A 20,341-nucleotide genomic window follows, 5' to 3' on the forward strand; every position below is an offset into this window, starting at 1 on the left:
CTATTACTCTTACAAGCCAATCAGAGCCAGGCTTACAAATGAATGGTGGGGGCTTTAAATTAGAGCATGTAAAATATTCTAGTAAAACCCCAAGTATGAGCCTGAAAACACAGTTTTGTTTGTTTTACTTGTCGAGGATAAAAAAACACTGTCCCTTGATTAGATCATTTGATAAAATAACGTTGCCTTTAATATTAGTCAAAAGTAACCCCAAAAAAACAACCCACCTGTTACCAGTGAAACCTTTAGCACACTGGCACTGTCCAGTTTCAGGGTCACACTTGCCCCTGTTGTGGCAGAGACACTCATTGGCGCAGTTCTGTCCAAACCGTCCCTCTGAACATCGCTCTGTGCAAACGGCACCCTGCAGAATAACAAGGCAAAAAACATTGAGGCAGAATGAAATGCCAGGAAAGGAAGATGCATCATTGCACAACTGGAATGAGACACCAACATTGCAACCTTACAATTTACGGTTACTCAAAAAAAAAAAAAGTTCTCTCTGGTATCACAATCACGTCTCCTGTCATGCATGTTTTCCAAAAACAAAGTAACCTCCTGAAGGAATGTTCACATTAGTGGAAAACCATGCAGCTGAGTGTCCCCAGAGATGACAGGTCGTTTCAAAGTGTCTTAAAAATAAGTTTGTCTCTTAGAACAAAGTAGGAGCCTTCTGGAAATGTACATGAGGCCAATTCAAAATCTGGCAACCTCCACGGATGATATAATGTTTAGTGTCAGTGCAAGCTTTGAGGTAGAGACGTACCGTCCATCCAGGTGGGCAGTCGCAGATCCCTTTGCCTTTACAGATACCTCCGTTCTGGCAGGGGCATCGCGCCTGGCATTTCCTGGGACACGCCTTCTCACAGCTGGGGGACAGGATAGAGCCCATGCTTAATAACAGCTTAATGGACCACTTTAGTCAAAAACACTCCATGTGTCCTCATGAGACATTCCTGAAGACTTAAGTAAACGTTTTCTTCTACAGTCAGACTTTTTGTCTCGAGAACAATTAATCAAGCACTGTTAGTTTGTTCTACTTTCTTACTTGAGTAGTCTTTTTTCCTTCATCTCAAGTACCATTGTTTTTAAAGACCAATGGGACTTTTTAAACCTGTTTTAAATTATTATTTTGTTTGCAGATAAATAATGATGGATTGTTATAGAATGTAATTAAAGATTATGGTCTAGGGAAAAGTAAAATACAGGGGTCACAAGCGCTGATCTCTGTGATTAATACACACAAATCACCTAAAATGCACACTTATGGGATATTATATTTTTGAATGCATCCTTTAGGGACATATTTTAAATATATGCAATTTATCAAGAAGTTGTATCCAGTCATCTTTGTGGCAAAGCCCCCATTTCTTATTTAACTCAAAGTGATGTGTTATGTGTTCATGTTGGCAGTTCAAGACTTTCCACTCATATTTAGCAGGGAAGATGTTTGTATTGTTTACTCGTCCTCGGGGTCAAATAAAAATGTAGGCGTAACAGACGACTCATGGATATTAGTGAAGTACGGGCCTTTTTCCCATCTTAAAATTAATTGTGAAAACAAATTGCTTGGTAAAGACAGACCTGTGTCCGACAAACATCCAGAGAAAATGGAGATAAAAAAATCAACTGTTATTAAATGAGGTATTAAGTATCTCCTCAATCAAATAGCAAACATAGCATTTCAAGTTACATTTGTGGCATGACTTCGCAAATTCAATTGCTGCTGACTTTTGCTCTTGTGGACAGATAACCCTCTTGTGTGTTTGTAAACCTGCTTTGATACCATACTTTATTAACTATAAAAGAATAATATGTATGTTATCAACATTTTGGAAACTGAAGAGGGGAACCATTTCAAAATACCAATATTTACTATGGAGTTAGAGAAAAACAGGCCATGTTAATACTACAATAATGTTTTTCAGACAATGTTTGGCCCTATACACAAGAACAGTGGAGCATGTTGTAATACATCTTCCAATATGCAATGCTCCTATCATATATACATTTATGTGAACTTACAATGTCCCAGTGAAATTGTCCCGGCATGAACACTCTCCGGTTTCTTTATCACAGGATCCTCCGCTGCCACACTTGCACCTCTGCAGACAGCCCTTCCCGAAGGTGCCTGCAGGACAGGACTCCTCGCAGTGTCGTCCTATAAACCCCGGGGGACACTGACACGTGCCCTTGCCCGGATGGCACAGAGCTTTGTTCTCACACTCACACTGCTGACTGCAGCCTGCACCCCAGTGTTTCTCATCACACGCTGAAAGGTAACAAGAAAAACTGTTATTGATTGTAAATAAGACTACTGATCCAGACTGCTATTCATTCCTGAATATTGCGTTGGTGAGTTGTACTTAAAAAAAATGTGAATTGTGACCCTAGATTTATAAACTCAATCTCCGAATGTATTATCTACCATGATGATACCAAATAGGAAAATGTCAATCTACCCTGGGAGAAAAGGATACAATGGAGATCACACGCTACATCTTTACATAGGGCGACTCGTTGCGTTTTGTTATTTGAATTCAGATATGTTGAAATTAAACAGCCTCGCTCGTTCTGACCGAGGAGGTTCTCACTTTGATTGCCAACATTTTCCGACGATTCAAACCAGTCAACTTCCAGTAATGCACCTCCTACTCTAAACATTGAGTCAGCCTGCTCTACTATGCTGGACATGGAAAAAAAAACACTGAAGCAAAATAAGATCACTCACGATTATTATAACATGCATCCAGAGCCTGTGCTGAAGGATCATTTTGTCTCTTTTGCCTTTTTATAATTCAATCTTTTCCCCCTACACTGTGGTGTACACTGACACTATATGATGTCATGAAACACAAATAAACAGACACAAATCTTATTAAAATAGACAACTCGGAGATGGAAAACAGAACAGCAACAAGAGAGCCCTTTAGGATGACGTAAAGCTCCACAACACATTATTATCTCCATCATGCTTCCACATCTCGCCTTTTAGCCCAGGAGTTTTATATTACCAACACATCATATAGAATTGGCAGCACGATTTGCACGGAGCTCAGAAGATGGACGAGTTTTAAATGGATGATTTTACAGAAGCCTGACGATCGTTTCCGGTGGGGTTAATGTTCAGGGGAGATTCACACAAGGTTTGGATTTCATTTCACTATGAAGAGATCTCAGTCCACTGGGTCGCGTCATGAGACCCCTGATTGGTCACGGGTGCATTCTTCAAATATCTCATCAATACTTTTTGAAGTCTTGGATATTGGACAACATGGAGTAACTGTGATATCCAATTGCACTGACGTAACACATGGCGAGAGATTTCTTTGAAAGTAAAAACAATTCCAACTATTTCATGCTGAGCCCCATCTTTGTTAGAAGTAGACATTCACTAAAGCCTAAACTACACGTCCATGCTCTACGTTTCCCCCCCCATGCTCTACGTTTCCCCCCCCCGCCCATCCCCTACCTCTCTTCGCACATATGCCTGGCCACAGATTTGAAAAGTATAAGGACTGCTTTGACAATAATTACACAGAGAGTAGAGCAGAGCCAAATTTGGCCTGGAGCAAAGCGCGCCGCCATGGATGACAAGTTTTGTTTATTGCACTAACGTGGAGCAGGACCCTTGCTTCTTTTGTTTAACTAAATCATACCTTTGCTTGTTCTGAGCAGGCATTGGAGAGGGGCTTTGCTGGATTGTGTCGCATTGACTAATGGGAAACTCAGCTGGAGCAGCGGTGGTGTTTACAGACCGTCTGTAGGACAACGTGCAGATTTACTGAAGTTCTGCAGGACCGTCGGCCTAAGAGCTGAGAGGCTGGAGCGTCCAGACAGAAATGAATGAGTGGGTGAAAAACGACCGGATTGGACGTGTTATTTTTGAGCAACCAGCTGGCAGAGAGTCAAAGCCCCTCGGTGCTGAAAACTCTTCCTATGTGTTTTGTTTATCTGCATGTAAACATAAATCCTCATCTCTGAGAGTGTTGCTGAGTTTGTTTACACCCAACTAGGGGGGTTAATGTGTTTCCAGAAAAGAAACTTGTAATATTTGTTGAAAATCTCTTAACATCACGACGGCAACAGATGAATCGAATGCTCTGGCAGAAAATAAAGGAAAATACTGTCAGTGTTGTCAGCAACTTTTGGAGCTAGTGCAACCTGCTTTTATTGGGGAAGAGTTGGGAATAATGGGCGGGGTTTTTCGGTCAGATACATTTTTTTATTTAGCTTACTCCTGCTGTTTTCTCCAATCTTCACATTTGAAAACACAGAAGCGTTTGTGGCCGTTTTTCTTTTAAGCATCTGCATCTGTGCATGATCACTCAGTAATCTAATGCTTGTTTGATTACATCATCACACTGACACACAGCGTTAGGACTTCACAGACTCACTGAACTTTCAGGTTCACACTGAGACTTCCTAAATAATAATACATTTCAGTGATGGGGATAGAGATATGAATCCATTCAGATGCTCTGCAGTTACCTCCACAGCGAAACAGTATCTAATAATGTGTGCATGTAATCCCACTGATGGACACGCACTTCAGAACTGGCATCTCTTAAATATCATTTATCAGGAATGCACACTGGTATGCTGGGAAAATTCTTATTTTTCCCCTGACAGTTGTCCAAGCAGTGGTTAGAGTCCTGCTTGCGTACAAAGTCCACTTAATCTTCTGAATATCTAAACAACCCTCGCTGCTGGTTTTTGATTCCAGCTCTTTGCGTATATCTTTTTAAATGTGCTCTGGAAACAGGGCTTACGTAAATCTTTAAATACTTTGACATGACATTTTGTAACTCCCACTGAACCACATTATTCCTTTTCATCATTGTCAAAACCATCATATTCCCATTTTTCAATCTGTTCCCAAGGCTCCTCTCTTTCTATCAGTGAAATGGAGCACCCTTAAGTACTGTACTTGAGTAGAAGAACGTCTAACTGTACTACATTTGGCAGACAACTTTAATTTTTCTTTGCAGATTGTAATGTGCTTTCTGTCTTGTCAAAACCATGTCTTCCTACATTTGGTGATTTATCATTTTTCTCAAATATTAAATGTCTCTTTTTAATGTCTCTGTTGAAGTCAATTGTCCTTAGACTTTTTTCTTAAGCTGAATCTACTATTTAAAACCTCTTTTAGATTAGCTGGAAACAATCTTAAACATCTACAGCAATAAAAGGCAACATAATGCAAATGTTATATTTACAAAGAACATCATATATACTAATAAAACATTGACACTGTGTACAGCAGAATGACCCCTTCCACTTTTGATACTTAAAGAATACTATATTGATAATACTTGCATGTTTTTACTTCTACTGTTTGAATGCAGGGCTTTTACTTATAGGGACGTTTTTTTCATTATAGTTATTGCATTTTTCCTAAGTAAAGGATATGAATACTTCTTTCACTTTAACGTACTGTACAAAACAAAGAATATTGCGTTTGCTTTTCCTCCCCTTTTCTTTTTTCCACAAACTAAAAGTGTTTGGTATGAAAACCTCATCCCCTCTCCTCTTTCCCTTACAGTACTTAGATAGCTCAACACACAGGCATCCAGGAAGTGTCAGGGCTCATTCTGCCAAAAAGACTCCATTATAGGAAGATAAAGTCGAGCCAAGGCTGGAGAGAGGAGGAGGAGGAGGAGGAGGAAGCAAAGAAGAGTTTTTAAGTGAGGGTTAGAGGAGGGAGGGAGTGTAAGGAGAGATGTGGAGAACTGGGCCATGCAAGAAAGAGAGGGGTAACATTTTCCATTTCCCCTTCCCATCATCCCCCTGTCAGGACATCAACCGCTACCCGTTAAAGCTATGATTCCTTCTCTCTGCACAGGGATAGAGGGGGAATGGAGGAAGGCTGTGTACTATTGACCCAGCTGACTGCAGAGAAACGGGCTGAAGTTAGTGGAAAACTTCATTACAGTGAGGGGGACAGAATATGTGGTTCTGGTTTCACACTCCATGTTGTTTAGACGATTAAAATCAGTGGGATTTGAGGCAGGACAAACTAGGTTTGACTCACTGTTCTGAGTTGGTGCCTCAAATAATAATTGCATAACCATTTCTGCTGACTACAGTTTGTAAAAAGAAGACATAAGTGGGTAGAAGCAGTTGGTTTAATGTCTCTGTCTTCGCTCTTATTGGAACTGTGGTCACTTTTTAAGTTACTGCCAAGGTCTTCGGCCCCTAATTTATTTGTTGTTTTGTCTGTCTGACTGTTTGTCTGACTGCCTTTTGTTTTTGTTTGTTTGTTTTTACTCTTGTTTTTATTTGTAAAGCGACCTTGGGTCCCATGAAAGGCGTTATATAAATCTAAGCTATTATTATTATTATTATTATGATTTAACTCGTAACCCATTGCTTTTAGGGTGTGCTGTTACATTTATTTGAGCAGAAGTTTGTCAGAAGTTTCACTTGTATTACACTTGATTGTTTTATGCTTTTGACTTAAGAGTACTTCTCGAGAAGTTATTATTTTGAACAGTAACTGTGAGAGGTGGCTGTGCAGCTCCTTCTGGTCTAGTAAACTGTTTTTTGGACTGAGGCTGACATTAATGACTCATTGCTGGGGATGCGGTAATGCTCCCTTGCTGTTTCCATTGGAAAGGCCTTCAGTGTGTGTGAAGTGATGTATGTGAAGGCGTTTGATTAATGGCCTGTTGTCAATTTCTGTTGTGTGTGTCAAGTTTATTTCTGTGTGCACCTGAAAAGACAGAAGAGGGGGAAGGAGAGAGAGAAAGCAAACAAGGGCGAGAGTGAGAAAATGTCTGAGGGAGGGGAAAAGTGTGATTCATACCGCTGGAACAGTCGTCTCCTCGCCAGCCGCCCTCACACTGGCACCGATCTGGAGCGACACATCGACCGTGGACACACTCCTTGGTGCAGCGAGCTGTGGACGAGAAACACACTTTATAACAGAGCTGGCTTTGTGGAGAAAAGTCAATACAACCATGGATGCCACGTCTGTGTGTTATCTGAGAGTAAAGATCAGTCTGTGCTACCAAACTTTATTTTGTCTGATGAATCCCGCAGATCAATAACATGAGTTAAAGACCCTCCCCCCCCCCCTCCCTGGATGTCATTTTTCATTAACAAGATGAAGAAGAAGATGAGATATTGTTACAGTAATCCTGGAATTGCCTGTGATTTTTTTCCCCATCCAAAAGAAAGAATACAGTGTGCCTATGCCCTCTAGAACAAACCATTCAATGAACCGATTATAGGCCTTGTAAAAGAAGTGGACATAGCCTTTGGGTCTGAAAAAGTGAAGCAAATGTGTCCAGCAGGGGAGAACTCCACTGTGTGCAAAACTAAGTCTGATTGTATAAAGGTCTATGACAAAATTCTCACTTCATATATTATATGAGTTAATGGTCTTGACCGTTTTTTTCTAGTCTTCTTCAATACATCATGAAGTTCCTTTTTCTAAATGATAGTCCCATTTAGAGTCAAATAGACGCTGGGTATGCTTTAGGGTGTGGCTATCTTGTGATTGACACCTTGCTGTCATGGCAACTTGTCAGTCTGCTAAGAGTGAGCAGCAATATGGTGGTGCAGTGATGACACATTTATTTAGGCCATCCCTTCACAAAAAGCAATAGGATTCACCCATTGCATTTTGGTATATCACAGAAAATAAGCTTTATGGCAAACACACATTAGCAGTACTTGACACATTTTGTTCAGCAGGATTATCTCTACATATTAACCCCACGTTGTGATTTTTTAAAGCATAAATTAAGCTTAAACAAAAGCTAAAGTAATGCTATAAACAAACTACACTACGGCTGTGGATCGCCACCGCTAAGCTAAAGGCAGACGTGATGACTTTGTTTATTTAGTCACTTTATAGCAACCGCCATTTTTACGACACGTTGAAGCTTCGGTTATTCAGGAGTGGAGTATTTACTGATGGGTTTTATGTTGTGGAACAAAACGTGAAATCTCATTAGTCAAAAAAGCATTCACTTCGGATGAGAATACCGAAAGCGCTAAAATGCTAAGTATTTTCTGGGTTTTAGGACTCATCACTGCCTCACTGTGTATCGCTCCTATAGCGTCCCATCAAATATATGGCATTTGATATAAATGAGTGTAGAGTGCTACGGAAATGATGATTAATGTTTCAAAAGCGTACTATTTCAAATGTGTTTTTCTATTCAATTAAAAATCTATTCAACTAAACTATATTCTTTCCCTTCGCAATAAATAGAATAAATCTGCCAGCTCGACAGCTGCGCTCAAACCACCACCCTGAAAGCATGTCAGACGCCATTCATATTGACAAGGAGCCTCTTAGAGAGTCTTTGAGTTGCCAGCATCATAAGGTATTGCTATTTAATAAATCCAAACATGCATTCATGACTGAAAACGTATAATTACATAAGTCCACCAGAGATTTCTTATATTTGTGTTGCACTAGATGAGTGATTTCTAATCACATACTGCATTTTGCACGGGGTGTTTTTCTTTTCAATAAGCTATCATTTCACTGATTACTTTCTCCTTTAGTTGCAGGTGTGTTCACACTGGAGCCTGGAAATTGCTAACTAGTCATCAAATAAATGAGGTAAGCATAATTGTATCTAATTATATGTATTTAGAAAATAAGGAAACAGTGTACATTATACAGAAAGTGGGTGTAGGAGGAGTCATAGATGACACACTGGGAGGAGAGATATTTCAATAATAAAACTTAAAGTAGCAATCAGTGGGCTCCAATCTTTGTCAGTCAGTGGAATCAAAGGCTTGTTTGGCTCCAAGAGAAAAACTCCACACAGAGAACGGCGTCATGAGACCACTGTGAACGTTGTGTATATTCTCGGCTGAACAAAAAAACATTTATCTCCAAAATGTCAGTTATTGAAGCACAAAGCACGGAAACCTTGTTATTACCATCCTGCACTTCTGAGATCATCCAGTGATGTATGGGAGAGTTTGCAAAGCTAAGGTAGAATTTCCTAAACCATGGAGCCATGTGGGGTTTCCCTTTATTTATATATGTCACCGCTGATTGTCAGCAATAACAGTGTGTCAAACTAAACGGTTGACATCTGCATCAGTTTGATATTTTTAGACGCCAAAAATGAATCTGTTGTTTATTTTATCTACTGCACCCATGCATTTATTTAAAAATAAAAAAAACTGCCTAAAATTGACAATGGGCTTTACGTTAGAGTACTTAAAGTTAAGATAAGGATTGTAGTTATAGGTTAATGATTACTTAAATCACATACAACGTTTGTGATGCCAAAGAAACTGAGGTAGAAATTAAATCCATATGAAGAAATCTCTCCTTCAAACATATTTGATGTTCATGTTTGTTCTGAATTTACTAAAACATTTTGAATTCAAAGGATACAACGTTAAAGTACACCCCAAGATGTTAGAAGAAAGACACTCAAAATGTAGTCTATACAGTAGATAAACAAAAGAATCAGTATAAACTAAAGCAACCTTGATAAATATCCAAATCAAAAATACACATAAAACAGATGGATTGTGTATGTTTGTTTTAAAATGTAAATTAATTTACTCTATACATAGTTATACCAATGTGTTAAAGTCCCTTTTTGTTTTGGACAACGTTACTTTATTTCATTCAAGGCTTCAGCTCTGTTTCCATATTATCTTGAGGCTTGAGTGTTTGTGCACTGAGGATTTTGTTCACATGATGCTATTTCTGTTGTTCTTCCCTAAGCTGCATGCAGCCGTGTCACAACTTTTAAATCCATCAGGAACAGATGCTTAGTTGATGAAATATAAGTTGCTGAATTATGTGGAATCCTAGAACTGAAATAAAATGTGAAAATGATGCGGAGGGTTTTTTATGGTGTCAGCAACACACACTTTAGTTTAGTTACAATTCCAGCTGGTACAGCCAATATCAGCATGAAAAGCCCCAGTGGGACCCGAACCCATAATTGTGGTAATTCCAGCATCATGTGCAACCCATATTGACTTTGCATGTTGCATGGAAAAAAAAGACTAAAAATAAATGTTGGTATTGTGCTAGATTGCTGCCCAAAGTATTCATCCAACATCAGGTTACTCTGTTGGTTCAGCGTCTCCTCAACATGTGCTCCTAAAGCTGTGCAATACAGGGTTTTAACGGTAAACCTGCGTATGGATTAATGTATCTCCTAGCATTAGACCATGAAGACAGAATCAGTCTGCCAAGGACTTGCAACACTCTTAAATGCTCCTTTCAAAAAAAGAATTTGCATTAACTTACAAAATATTTCAAACCTGAGCTGTCTCTTTATCGAGTACACGGGAATCTGCCAGAAACATCACATTAGTTTCCAAATTCCTAAATATGTTTTGAATATTTGTTGATTTAAAATATGGCACTTATTCATTTTGCTTATACACAATGTTAGTTTGCAATCTACAATGATGTTGCGCACTCATGGGTGGGACCAGGGGGGTAGCTACCCTTGAGGACACTGAGGTCATGTCCTCAGTCATTTTTTCGGGGATTTTGGACAATTTAGCAACAAAGTGTACAATATATAAATTAAGAGTACCGGTAAACACTTTCAGAGGTTTATTCCAGTTTCTTTTTATCTATATATTTAGATCTGACTACTTTTTAAGGCCCACCGAAAGGAGACAAGTAAAGAATGTTTTTAATGTTTAGAAATTATCTTAATAACTATGAATGTACTTTTCCTAAAAAACCTCTGATACAGTATGTGCATGAATATGTATTAATATACGCTGTCCTTGATAAATAAACTAATACCGGTAATTAAAATAAGAATTTATAATTTCTTCATTATATGTTGAGTCCTAACACAGGGAAGATTGTATATTAGAACTAAATATACAGTAAATGATCAGGGAGATTTGGCGCAGTTTAAATTGTTATTTAAGGATAAAACACATGGCATTTTGTTTTTATGAAGCAGGTTCACTTGCACTAAGCCTTTTTTCCTTATCCTGTGCACAGCCCAGTGTGGGACAGGATTATTTATTAACAAACTCACACATTGGTTTGGTACCTCTGTACACAATTTGGGCTTGAAATGTACCTTTTTATTTGAATATAACTGAAATCATGCATACTTTGGTGTTTAGTTTGACAATGATGTTAAACCTCTTAATTCCCATCTTGAAAACACTTTTCCTCTCCTCCACCATTTATTTTTGATTTCCTTCTGTCTGCCTCACTTATAAATTAAAAAGTACGCAGCTGAGTGTATTGTTTCAAGTTTCACATCATTACTTACGGACACATTTTTCTCGGCTCTCGTAATAGCCGGGGCAGCACTGGTATCTCTTGCGATAGTCTGTCTTCACCGCCTGCCTGTAGGCCGTCTTGTAGGTGATCCTGAAAGAATGACACAGTCAGACAGGAAGCTTGGACCCTCCACTGACAGGAACAGGAAGTGAGCATGAACAGGAAAGAGGTCGTAATGCTTCTCCTACCTGTGGCGCAGGCATCTGTAGGAGGTCCGAGGGTCGGAGCACGGCTCCTCCGTCACCCGGTCGTAAGGATGCGAGTAGGACTCTTTGACTGAGGTGGTGAAGCTGAAAAGCAAGGCAACACATTTTAAAACCTTCACAGAATAAAATACAAAAGCTCCATCTTTGAGCAAGGCCCCTGTGAATTATGTGAAGAGGGGGTCAACATATGAATTGCCAGTTGTACGAGACCCTGTCAACAATTAATCAATACATTGATACAGTTGGTTAAAAGAAAGGCTTCTATTTAAAAATGGAATGTGATGGAATTAGTCATTTTTAGGCAAACATGTCAAACGTTTTATGTTTCCAGCTTTTCAAACGTGAGGACTTCATTACTTTCCTGATAGTAAACTGAACATGATCGAACTTGATTTACGGTATGATGGTCAAATAAAATAAGCATTCTCAATACTCTCCTACAATCATTTCATACATAAAGCAATTAATGGATTGATTGAGGATTGATTTTGTGGATTGGTTAATCATGAAAACAAGTGCTGCCGTCTATGAACCCTAATGACTGTGGAGGTTCCCTTTGGCTGTAGACTCTTAGTCTGGTTTCAAAATAGTCATATCAACATTTACATGAGTTGCTCTTTCTTAATAAACATGTTAGAAATGTTGTTGATTCATAAAATGTTACATGTCTCGAGTTGTCCAATAGCAATGGCCCTAGTGGTTTGGGTCCAGTTAAAGTAAACTTTCAGCACTATGAATGCAGCAGTGCTTGAGAAAAAATGTTGTATATTTGATGACATTTTTCTGTTTGACTAAGTCATACAGGCCTCACCTCTCCCACAGGCTGCACACATTCGGGTCTCTTGGGTTCAGAGAGTAGCTCAGACCAATCAGGAAGCTCGACAGCAGCAGGACGGCGGAGCTCTGCAGAGTCGCCATGGTCCTGAGGGGTAAAAAAAAGACAGACATTTACAAAGGGATGCAAAAACCCAAACATTTCAGCAAGGATGGCAGGGGGCCGAAACATATTTATTTTTGTTAGACTGGGAAACTAAACTGAAGGTGGAGACAGTAAAAGCAACATTTGTACAACGCAAAGCAATCTGGTTATGCAACTTGTACGGTATGTACCGTTTGTTTAGGCTCGGCTGAAGAGGTGATGTTAAAAACGGCCATTTCTCATGAAGACGAATTGAATTAACATGCCTTAAACACCAATTTTAAAGAAACCTTTCAAAGAAGAAGAGTCATTTTGAGGTTTCTTTTTACTGCGGGATAAAGTTGAGCAGCATGAAACACAACAATAAACCTAACCCTCGCAAACTCACTGTGGAAAATGTTGCACACCCAAAATGGGAAAATAAAAAAAAGTTCCAGTCCTGCTCTCTATTTGACATTTACATCCATTGTTTTTTGTTTACTATAATTAACATTTCACAGTGTGGCGGACAGAAAGATTAAATAAAATCTGTTTCTCGGTACCTATAAACTGCGGTTAAGGTTTGAGCCTGTGATTGTAAAAAGAGTTTGTTAAACACTCAGCAGAGGTGAGGCAAAGAGCCAGACTTGAAGCGTAACGCCGTCTCAACATGGTACATAAAACACAGAGGAGTAAGATCGGGAGTACAAAAAAAAACGAGAGTCAAGAAATCCGACTCCCTATTCCTGACCCCTATCAATCAGAGCTGAGCGCGGCCTCCACGCTCCTCTGCTGTCCCAACACACTCCTGCAGCATCTGGATCTGATCAGTGCGTCGGCCCCAGAGAGCGCCTCGGCACGGGGACCCTGTTGGGCTCTCAGGGAGCCGAAGGGAGGCTATTTTCTAATATCTCATCGTAATGAACAGAAGTTCAGCAGGTCAGTATTGTGAGCCCTCTGCTGAAAGCATCGTGGGAATGCAACACTTTTTAGAAAACGGGGTCGTAATGTTGACATAGGATTAGTCGAGCGTGTTCCTCTGTTTTCTCCACAAGTCCCATCTGACAGAATTAATGAACCAAGGCTTCTCATGTCATCTACTCATGGCCCGAGAGAGATGTGTGATATGTTGGGATAGTGGCATCGCAGCAACCAATCAAGATTGTCTTCTTCATGGATAAACATCCCTGATCTAAGGAGTGACAACAAATGTCTCCTTTACTTTGAAACTTAGATCCTCCCTCAAAGTTTCATAACATTATATAATATGTCTTTTGAGAATTGTATGACCACTACAATCATCTCATAGAGTAAAGTGACCAAAACTTTAATACCGTAAGAATTGGAGTAATATTTTTGGTCAATAAGGTCAGTGAGGCCCTACTTTCTCTACTGCTTTGCTCTGATCGAATATATGATGTATATCTGGTTGTTGTTACATTTAGGACTTTTTTAACTGGCTGTTTTCTCACAGAAATGCTATCAGTGATGTTTAGGTGGTAAACATTGGTAGACATTTGGTCAAGGTTTAGTTAGAGAAACTTAAACTCAATAGTAAGTCAGTGAGAAAACGATGTATGAGTTAGAGGTTCGTACCCGGTTCCTGGCAGTACTCTGTACCGCATTGTTTTAACGTCAAACAGCTTTCTGGCCCTTTGTCCTCCATGTCATCTTTTCCTCCTGGAGAAACATTCTTTGTTAACTTTTCACGCACATATTTGCATTCTAAGTCACACTGCTGGAAAATTGGGGAAACTTCCCGCGATGAGGAAAATATTTGCCTGTGGCTTGGTGAATAATGCATGCCTCTAATAGTGCCAAGGTCAGCGGTTCAATTCCCATTGGAGCCATTTGATGTATGTTTACAAAATGTGCTTTTGTCTTTATAGTGGATTGCACGAGAAAAAGAATAAAGTCAGAATAAGGATTATTTGAAGAAACAGTTCACCATAAACACCTCTGCAATCAATCAGAAGCTCATTTAATATAACTACATCTATGTTTACTCTGTCCAGGGGCTGGTTATCACTGCTGGAGATTTGGCATGGTGAGGGCAGCATAAATCAGTGCGACTGCACAGATCTTCTGCTTCTGATAAACTGCGTCTGAGTACTCTCCTACTCTGTCAGGAGTTAATTCACTTGCTGGCACAAGCGCTAACGCCTCAGAAATCTGTGCCACAAAAACAGAATTTTATGAGAACAGGCATATGGCTTTTATTAAGAGGAGTCATCAACTTCACCAGCCACCTCATTGGACTAGGGGTAAATATTTTTCATTACCTTCTTTTCATTTTAATTGTGCTTCATTAGAGAAAGGCTTCAAACCGCATGGGAATTCTTAAATGCTGAGAAAGAGAGCTTAATGACTGCAGCCGGAGTTGTTTTGAAGTCGAGCTCAGACGTTGTTTGCATTGCATGTTTGGGTTACCTACAGAAGGGGGGGGCAGGTAGACGTCTGGAGCTCCAGGTGGTAGTGTCATCATCTGGAAACTGGACCCTTAATGGGGCTACCCTGCTTTAGAGGAGCAAAGGAGTGTTCAGGTACTCTAAGAATTGAGTTTAACCCAAACTCCTCACCGACTGTTGACGGATTGATTCCTTTCCTTTCCTCCTTTTCACATAATAGCTGTCCACTCATTACATTCAGGCCTAAGCTATCATTATTTCCTTTGAGTTCTTTCCAAACTGCAGCTCTGAACCCTTTCACTTGGACAAGCTTGGTTATGAAGCGGAAAAACACGAGTAGCATGATTTATTGCAACAGTTGTCCCTTTCATTTGTTTTGTACGTGATGTACGTGATGCACCTTCATACTTCACATCCACTGGTCAAAGAGGCTGGACCGAGTTCAGTGAAGAACATCAAGGGTAGAGGTTGCGCCAACATACAGTATTTAGATCTTTGTAATAAAAAACAAACAGTCAATCTCATCCAGTGCCGAGAGACTTTCATGTGGCTCTATAAACCGCTATTAAATAGACAAAATGCCACACACACAGGAAAATGTGAATCTGCACTCATCCCACACATATAACGTCAACATGAATGCACACTCCCACACCCAATACACAGTTTGTAACTGTAACGACTGATCATGTGTTTTCATGTTCTGGCGACATTACACACACGTATCAAATGAGTCCCATACGTTGAATTGAGTTCAAAGGGAGACTATATTTAGTAACTAAGGACATTTAGCTAATCCAATGAGCTTCTCTTCACTGACTCATTCTGTCGCGGCCCAAAGCAGCGTCCCACGCACACACCAACAGAGGAATGCTGTGAGCTGTTTAAGGGCCCGAAATGCTCTTAACAGAACCGCATAGGGGCTTCAAGTGAAAACAAAGCCCAAATGAAAACAGATGCCTTGGTTTTATATTAATCCTGCTAGACCTTCGTACCCATGTTATTACCATATTCTGCTTCAATCAAGAGCCCTTCAGGACGCACAAGTGCTGACAACTAGAACATTGTTTTGATTCCATTTTATGCAAGAGAGCCATTTCTTGACAGATATATACTCCCATCAGACTGCATGTTCTCTTTAGTTGAACAGTCAGTACAGAGCCTTCAACCACATAGAAACAGGATCTTCTTCTCTAATGTGATTATCAATATATTGTTTGCCAATTTAGATCAGAATATTGATACCACTATCATGTCTGTCCGTTAAAAATGAAGTGTGTGACAGAGATTTTCATTTGATTTTAGCTTAAAGACTGGAAGCAGGGGGAAACAGCAGGCCTGGTTCAGTCCAGGGGAAGTGAAATCTGCATATATTAGCATCTCTCAAGTTTACTTTATTACATTTGCAGTGCTCATTCAGGTAGAAAATATTAGTCACACACTGGAAGGGAAAGTATGGTGTAGAGAAATGGATAGAAAATCATTGGCTGGGATATTAAGAAATACAGTAAGAGAGAAAGATGGACAGTCCTGCCAAATACAAGTTCATTTTCATGTCGAAGTGCTCTGATTTCAGTCAGAAGCAGAAACTACACAACGTGTCCTTCTCTTTTTTATGGCTGTTTCTAAGCTTCTCTTGGTAGTTTGGATGCCAATATGCTCTTCCAGAATCAACTACATCAGAAACTTTAGATGTCTTTGTTCTGAGCAACTCAAACCAGAGTCAGTGGACTACAAAATAAATACAACATGGTGAAATGTAATAGCATTTCCTGAGTTATGACACACATGTGCAGGTGAATCATATTACTGTGTGTCTTAGAAAAGTGAATCAAACTGCGGGTAATTTATGTCTTGTTTCATACCAACCCGGTAAATAGGGACTCTCATATCCGCACAAATCCCCACGACAGTTTAATGTCTGATTTAAAAGAGATCATAAGGTAATTCAAGACATTAAAGCTGGGGTATGTTCATTTTATTTTTCCGAAACACTTTTGTTATATTCCATTTGGGAAGTGCTCTTCATCCCGATAGTAAGCATACATTACATGCTTTGACAAATAAATACATAAAAAAAAATGTCATCTGTGGAAGCCGGGCGCGCTGTAAAAAGCACGACCAATCACCTGAGCCGGCCCGGCTAAAATAACTGGATGGCCTACCTGCCTGTCAGCCTTTCATCTGTGCACAAACTTATCTCGTGCCCTGATTGGTCATGTGCGCGTTCTTGTGTGTGTTGGAGGAGGGGCTTTGTAAGGAAGTGGCAGATTTTTTCCGGCTGTGTATTTTCAAATTCTAGTGCACTCGAGCTGGTTTCTCCAAAATTACCTACCCCACCTTTAATCGATGCAAGTTTAGAGCAGAAAGCATGTTTTCCATTGAGAGTACAATAGAAAACAGATCTGAAACTGGTTGTATAATATTAAATAAGATGCATGAAACTTTAAAGGATTACTTCTGGGAAATACTTTCAGAATAAATTCAAATACTTGGAAAGCTGTTTAAATATGGGCAGGTGTTCTTTATCAAGTTGTATTTTAAACATGATTTACGTTTCCTGTAGTTTGTCATAGCAGTGCAAAAAGAAAAGTGAATCATTAAGTAAATGGCATCTGAATACGTTTTTTGAGATTGCTCATTACTGTTTAAATGCAGTGAGAGACAGTTTCAAAATAAAAGTGGCTTGCCCAATCTATCAGCATACAGCAGAGGCAGTGATTTAATTTACTCGTGGATCCCTGCGGGAGGGATTAGAAGTGGTTCAACCCAAATGTAAGGTCAATAAATCAATGAGAGAGCAGAAATTAAGAATCATTGCTCTTGTATCAGCTTTACTCCCAAGTGGTCCGCTGCCCACCCAAAGTGAGCTCTCTACAAATACTAATAAGCTCCCTGAGACACAGTTGTAGCCCTTTAAATGGTCCTTGACATGAAAAACTAAGTGAGAAACGTTGTTTTGAGCATTATAAATTGGCAAAACCTCCAACAACACATAAAGGAAAGAGCTACAGAGAACAAAAATCAACTAAATTGTTTCCTGGCAACACGATGGTCAAACTGCACATGATTAAAGCATTGCTGTGCACCATCACACTTAAAAATGGGCCTTTAAAGTTGCAGTGTGTATCGCAGGCTTAAGGAGATTTAAATGATCACCCTGTGATTGTGATCATCTCCGGTATCAGAAAATACCCTCCACAGGAGAGAAGAGCCAAAGTGTTGCGTCACACATTTACAGTTCAGCTCTAAGAAAAACAAATCTATAAAACTGCTCGAGGGCAAAAACAGACAGAAACTGGAATATATCAGCTTCCAAGTGACACACCGACCACAGTCCCCTCTCTCTGACTCCCCCTCCTCTCCATCCCACCCTCCCGTTAAACTAGAGTTACTGTAAACTGAAAATAAAACCCATAATCCTTTGCATATGAGTTCTCTTCTTGGCGCGTAGGAACGGTTCTGCTGTTAGACCGCATGGAGGCTGGCACAATGTCGCTGCTATGCCTCATGTTGGGTGGGTGAGCGCAGAGACCCTTAGCAACACACTGGGGACTCGGAGGAACAATTACATGCCACACCCAAATACTTATTGTGAGAAACACACATTTAACTTCAAACAACACACCCACGTATTAAATGAACCACATTATCCAGCGTAAATCCAGAGAAATATCCCAACGCCTACATCAACACGTTTCCCCTCTGTTGACAGCAAAGACATGGTATACGGTAAAAGGTGGTACTCTGCCACCGAAGCTGAACCCCCACAGTGGAAAAAAGCTTTCAGTGGAAAACTCTTGGCAGCTTAAGTGCCGTTGATGGTTCTGGGGGGAGTTGCGTGACAAAAGGATGATCTTGCGAGGGAGAGACGAGAGGGAGGCATTGCACAGGCCTTGGAAGGCTGAATTGTGCTGAGTGAGATCTGCAGCGTTTGCTATCTGCAAGACTGGAGAAAGTGAAGAATTCATAAACTTTTGACCTCTTAAACAGCCGTCACTGCAGCAGTGCATTTCTTTTTAATGTCTCTTTCTTCTGTTTCCTTTCTCAGGTAGATTAATAGTCCTTTTCTGCAACTCTATCTTATAATTATGTCTGCAGATCTGTCCCACACGTTTGCTACATTTTCCAGCAATAACATGGGAATACATCATTTAGATCCTCTTGAACAAAAGACTTCTTACCAACAGGCTCTTAAATACAACGACAGATGCTTTGTGCAGCCTGCCAATCTGTCCTTGTGTTCAAGTCATTTTAAAGCTCTGTTTAATTAGGGGAGTTGGAACAACTAATGAAATCACCTCAAGTCAACTCTATGTCATTTCTACGGAAATGTGAGACCAGCTTTCACTTGGCACTCAGTCTTCGCGGTCTGGGATCCTTTATTTAACTGAGAAAAACAGGAAACAGTATGTGTCCCCCCCTCTTTCCTGGACCCAAGTTTAGGTCCCAGGGGAACCGATGACAGATTCATCTAAAGCAGATCTGAGGTCAGTTAGCTGCCTTTAACCTTTTCTTTATTGTCCCATCATATCACCTTGCAGCAGCCAATACAAATAAAAAAAAAAAACATGCAATCTACTGAATATTAAAAATGTACACAAGCCAAAAACATGGCCATCAAAATATCAAGAGGCCTCAAGGTAGGAGACCAAAAATGTAACTTAACAATTAATCTAAGAATGTGCGTTAACCACAACCTTTCCTTTAGTGGTAAATAACTAATAGCAAGATAAGATAGTGTGTGTGTGTGTGTGTGTGTGTGTGTGTGTGTGTGTGTGTGTGTGTGTGTGTGTGTGTGTGTGTGTGTGTGTGTGTGTGTGTGTGTGTGTGTTTATGTTGGACAGTGCTGGATTCTCTGGAGCTCATGTGACATCATCTGTCCCCACGGTGATGGAGAGCAGAGTCTGTGGATGGCAGTGGTTTTGGTGATAAGGTCACCATGGTAACGCAGTTGTTTTGGAGAGCATGAGAACATCAACATGACTCGAGCTGAGGTCAGTGCGGGGTTTACATCGACTCCTATCTGCACCGAGTAGGAACTGCAAAAACATTGATAGAACTTGAACTGACAAAACAGTTTCTGTTGCGTAATACTGAAATACGTTTTGGCTTGAAAACACTTTTTTAGTTTCACAAATCCAGTATACTGTAAGACACGCAACTCAGATTTCTAAGAGTGTAGTCGGCGAGAGCACTACGAGAAATATATTCTTTGTTTTGGCATCTTAAACCACGAATATCAGGTGACACAACTATTTCACTTTAAAGGACTATTAAAACATTCTTTGTTGGTATATTAATAATAATACAATAATAATAAAATACTATGCCATGTTTGAACCTTTCATATTAACCAAATGTTCCACAAATACCTGCGGTTATAAGCTTTATCTTTATCTCTAAAGCTTTACCCTTTGCACTTTTGTGACTTAGCAATTACTTTAAAGTGGACCTATTATGCTATATTGGAAAAATATATTGTAGGGCCATATCTATACAAAACATTTCTGTGAAGTTTTTTGTTTAAAATACCAAACAGTTCACCCATTGTAGCCATGCCTCATACTGC

The 20,341-nt window shown here is 39.8% G+C and overlaps 1 protein-coding gene across 1 annotated transcript in view; it reads right to left on the reverse strand.

Moving 5' to 3' along the window:
• Positions 1–12,381, reverse strand: part of pear1 (platelet endothelial aggregation receptor 1) — a 25,049-nt gene extending 12,668 nt beyond the window's left edge. The window contains exons 1-7 of the mRNA XM_010766945.1: positions 12,275–12,381; positions 11,446–11,547; positions 11,247–11,347; positions 6,809–6,901; positions 2,026–2,272; positions 767–869; positions 228–364 (exon numbers count right to left, since the gene is read on the reverse strand). Coding sequence (XP_010765247.1) covers positions 228–364; positions 767–869; positions 2,026–2,272; positions 6,809–6,901; positions 11,247–11,347; positions 11,446–11,547; positions 12,275–12,381 — 890 coding nt within the window. The remainder of the gene's footprint in view (positions 1–227; positions 365–766; positions 870–2,025; positions 2,273–6,808; positions 6,902–11,246; positions 11,348–11,445; positions 11,548–12,274) is intronic.
• Between the last annotated feature and the right edge of the window lie 7,960 nt (positions 12,382–20,341).

Source organism: Notothenia coriiceps, unplaced genomic scaffold (genome assembly GCF_000735185.1).
Source record: "Notothenia coriiceps isolate Sejong01 unplaced genomic scaffold, NC01 NC01_scaffold00003960, whole genome shotgun sequence".
NCBI lineage: Eukaryota > Metazoa > Chordata > Actinopteri > Perciformes > Nototheniidae > Notothenia > Notothenia coriiceps.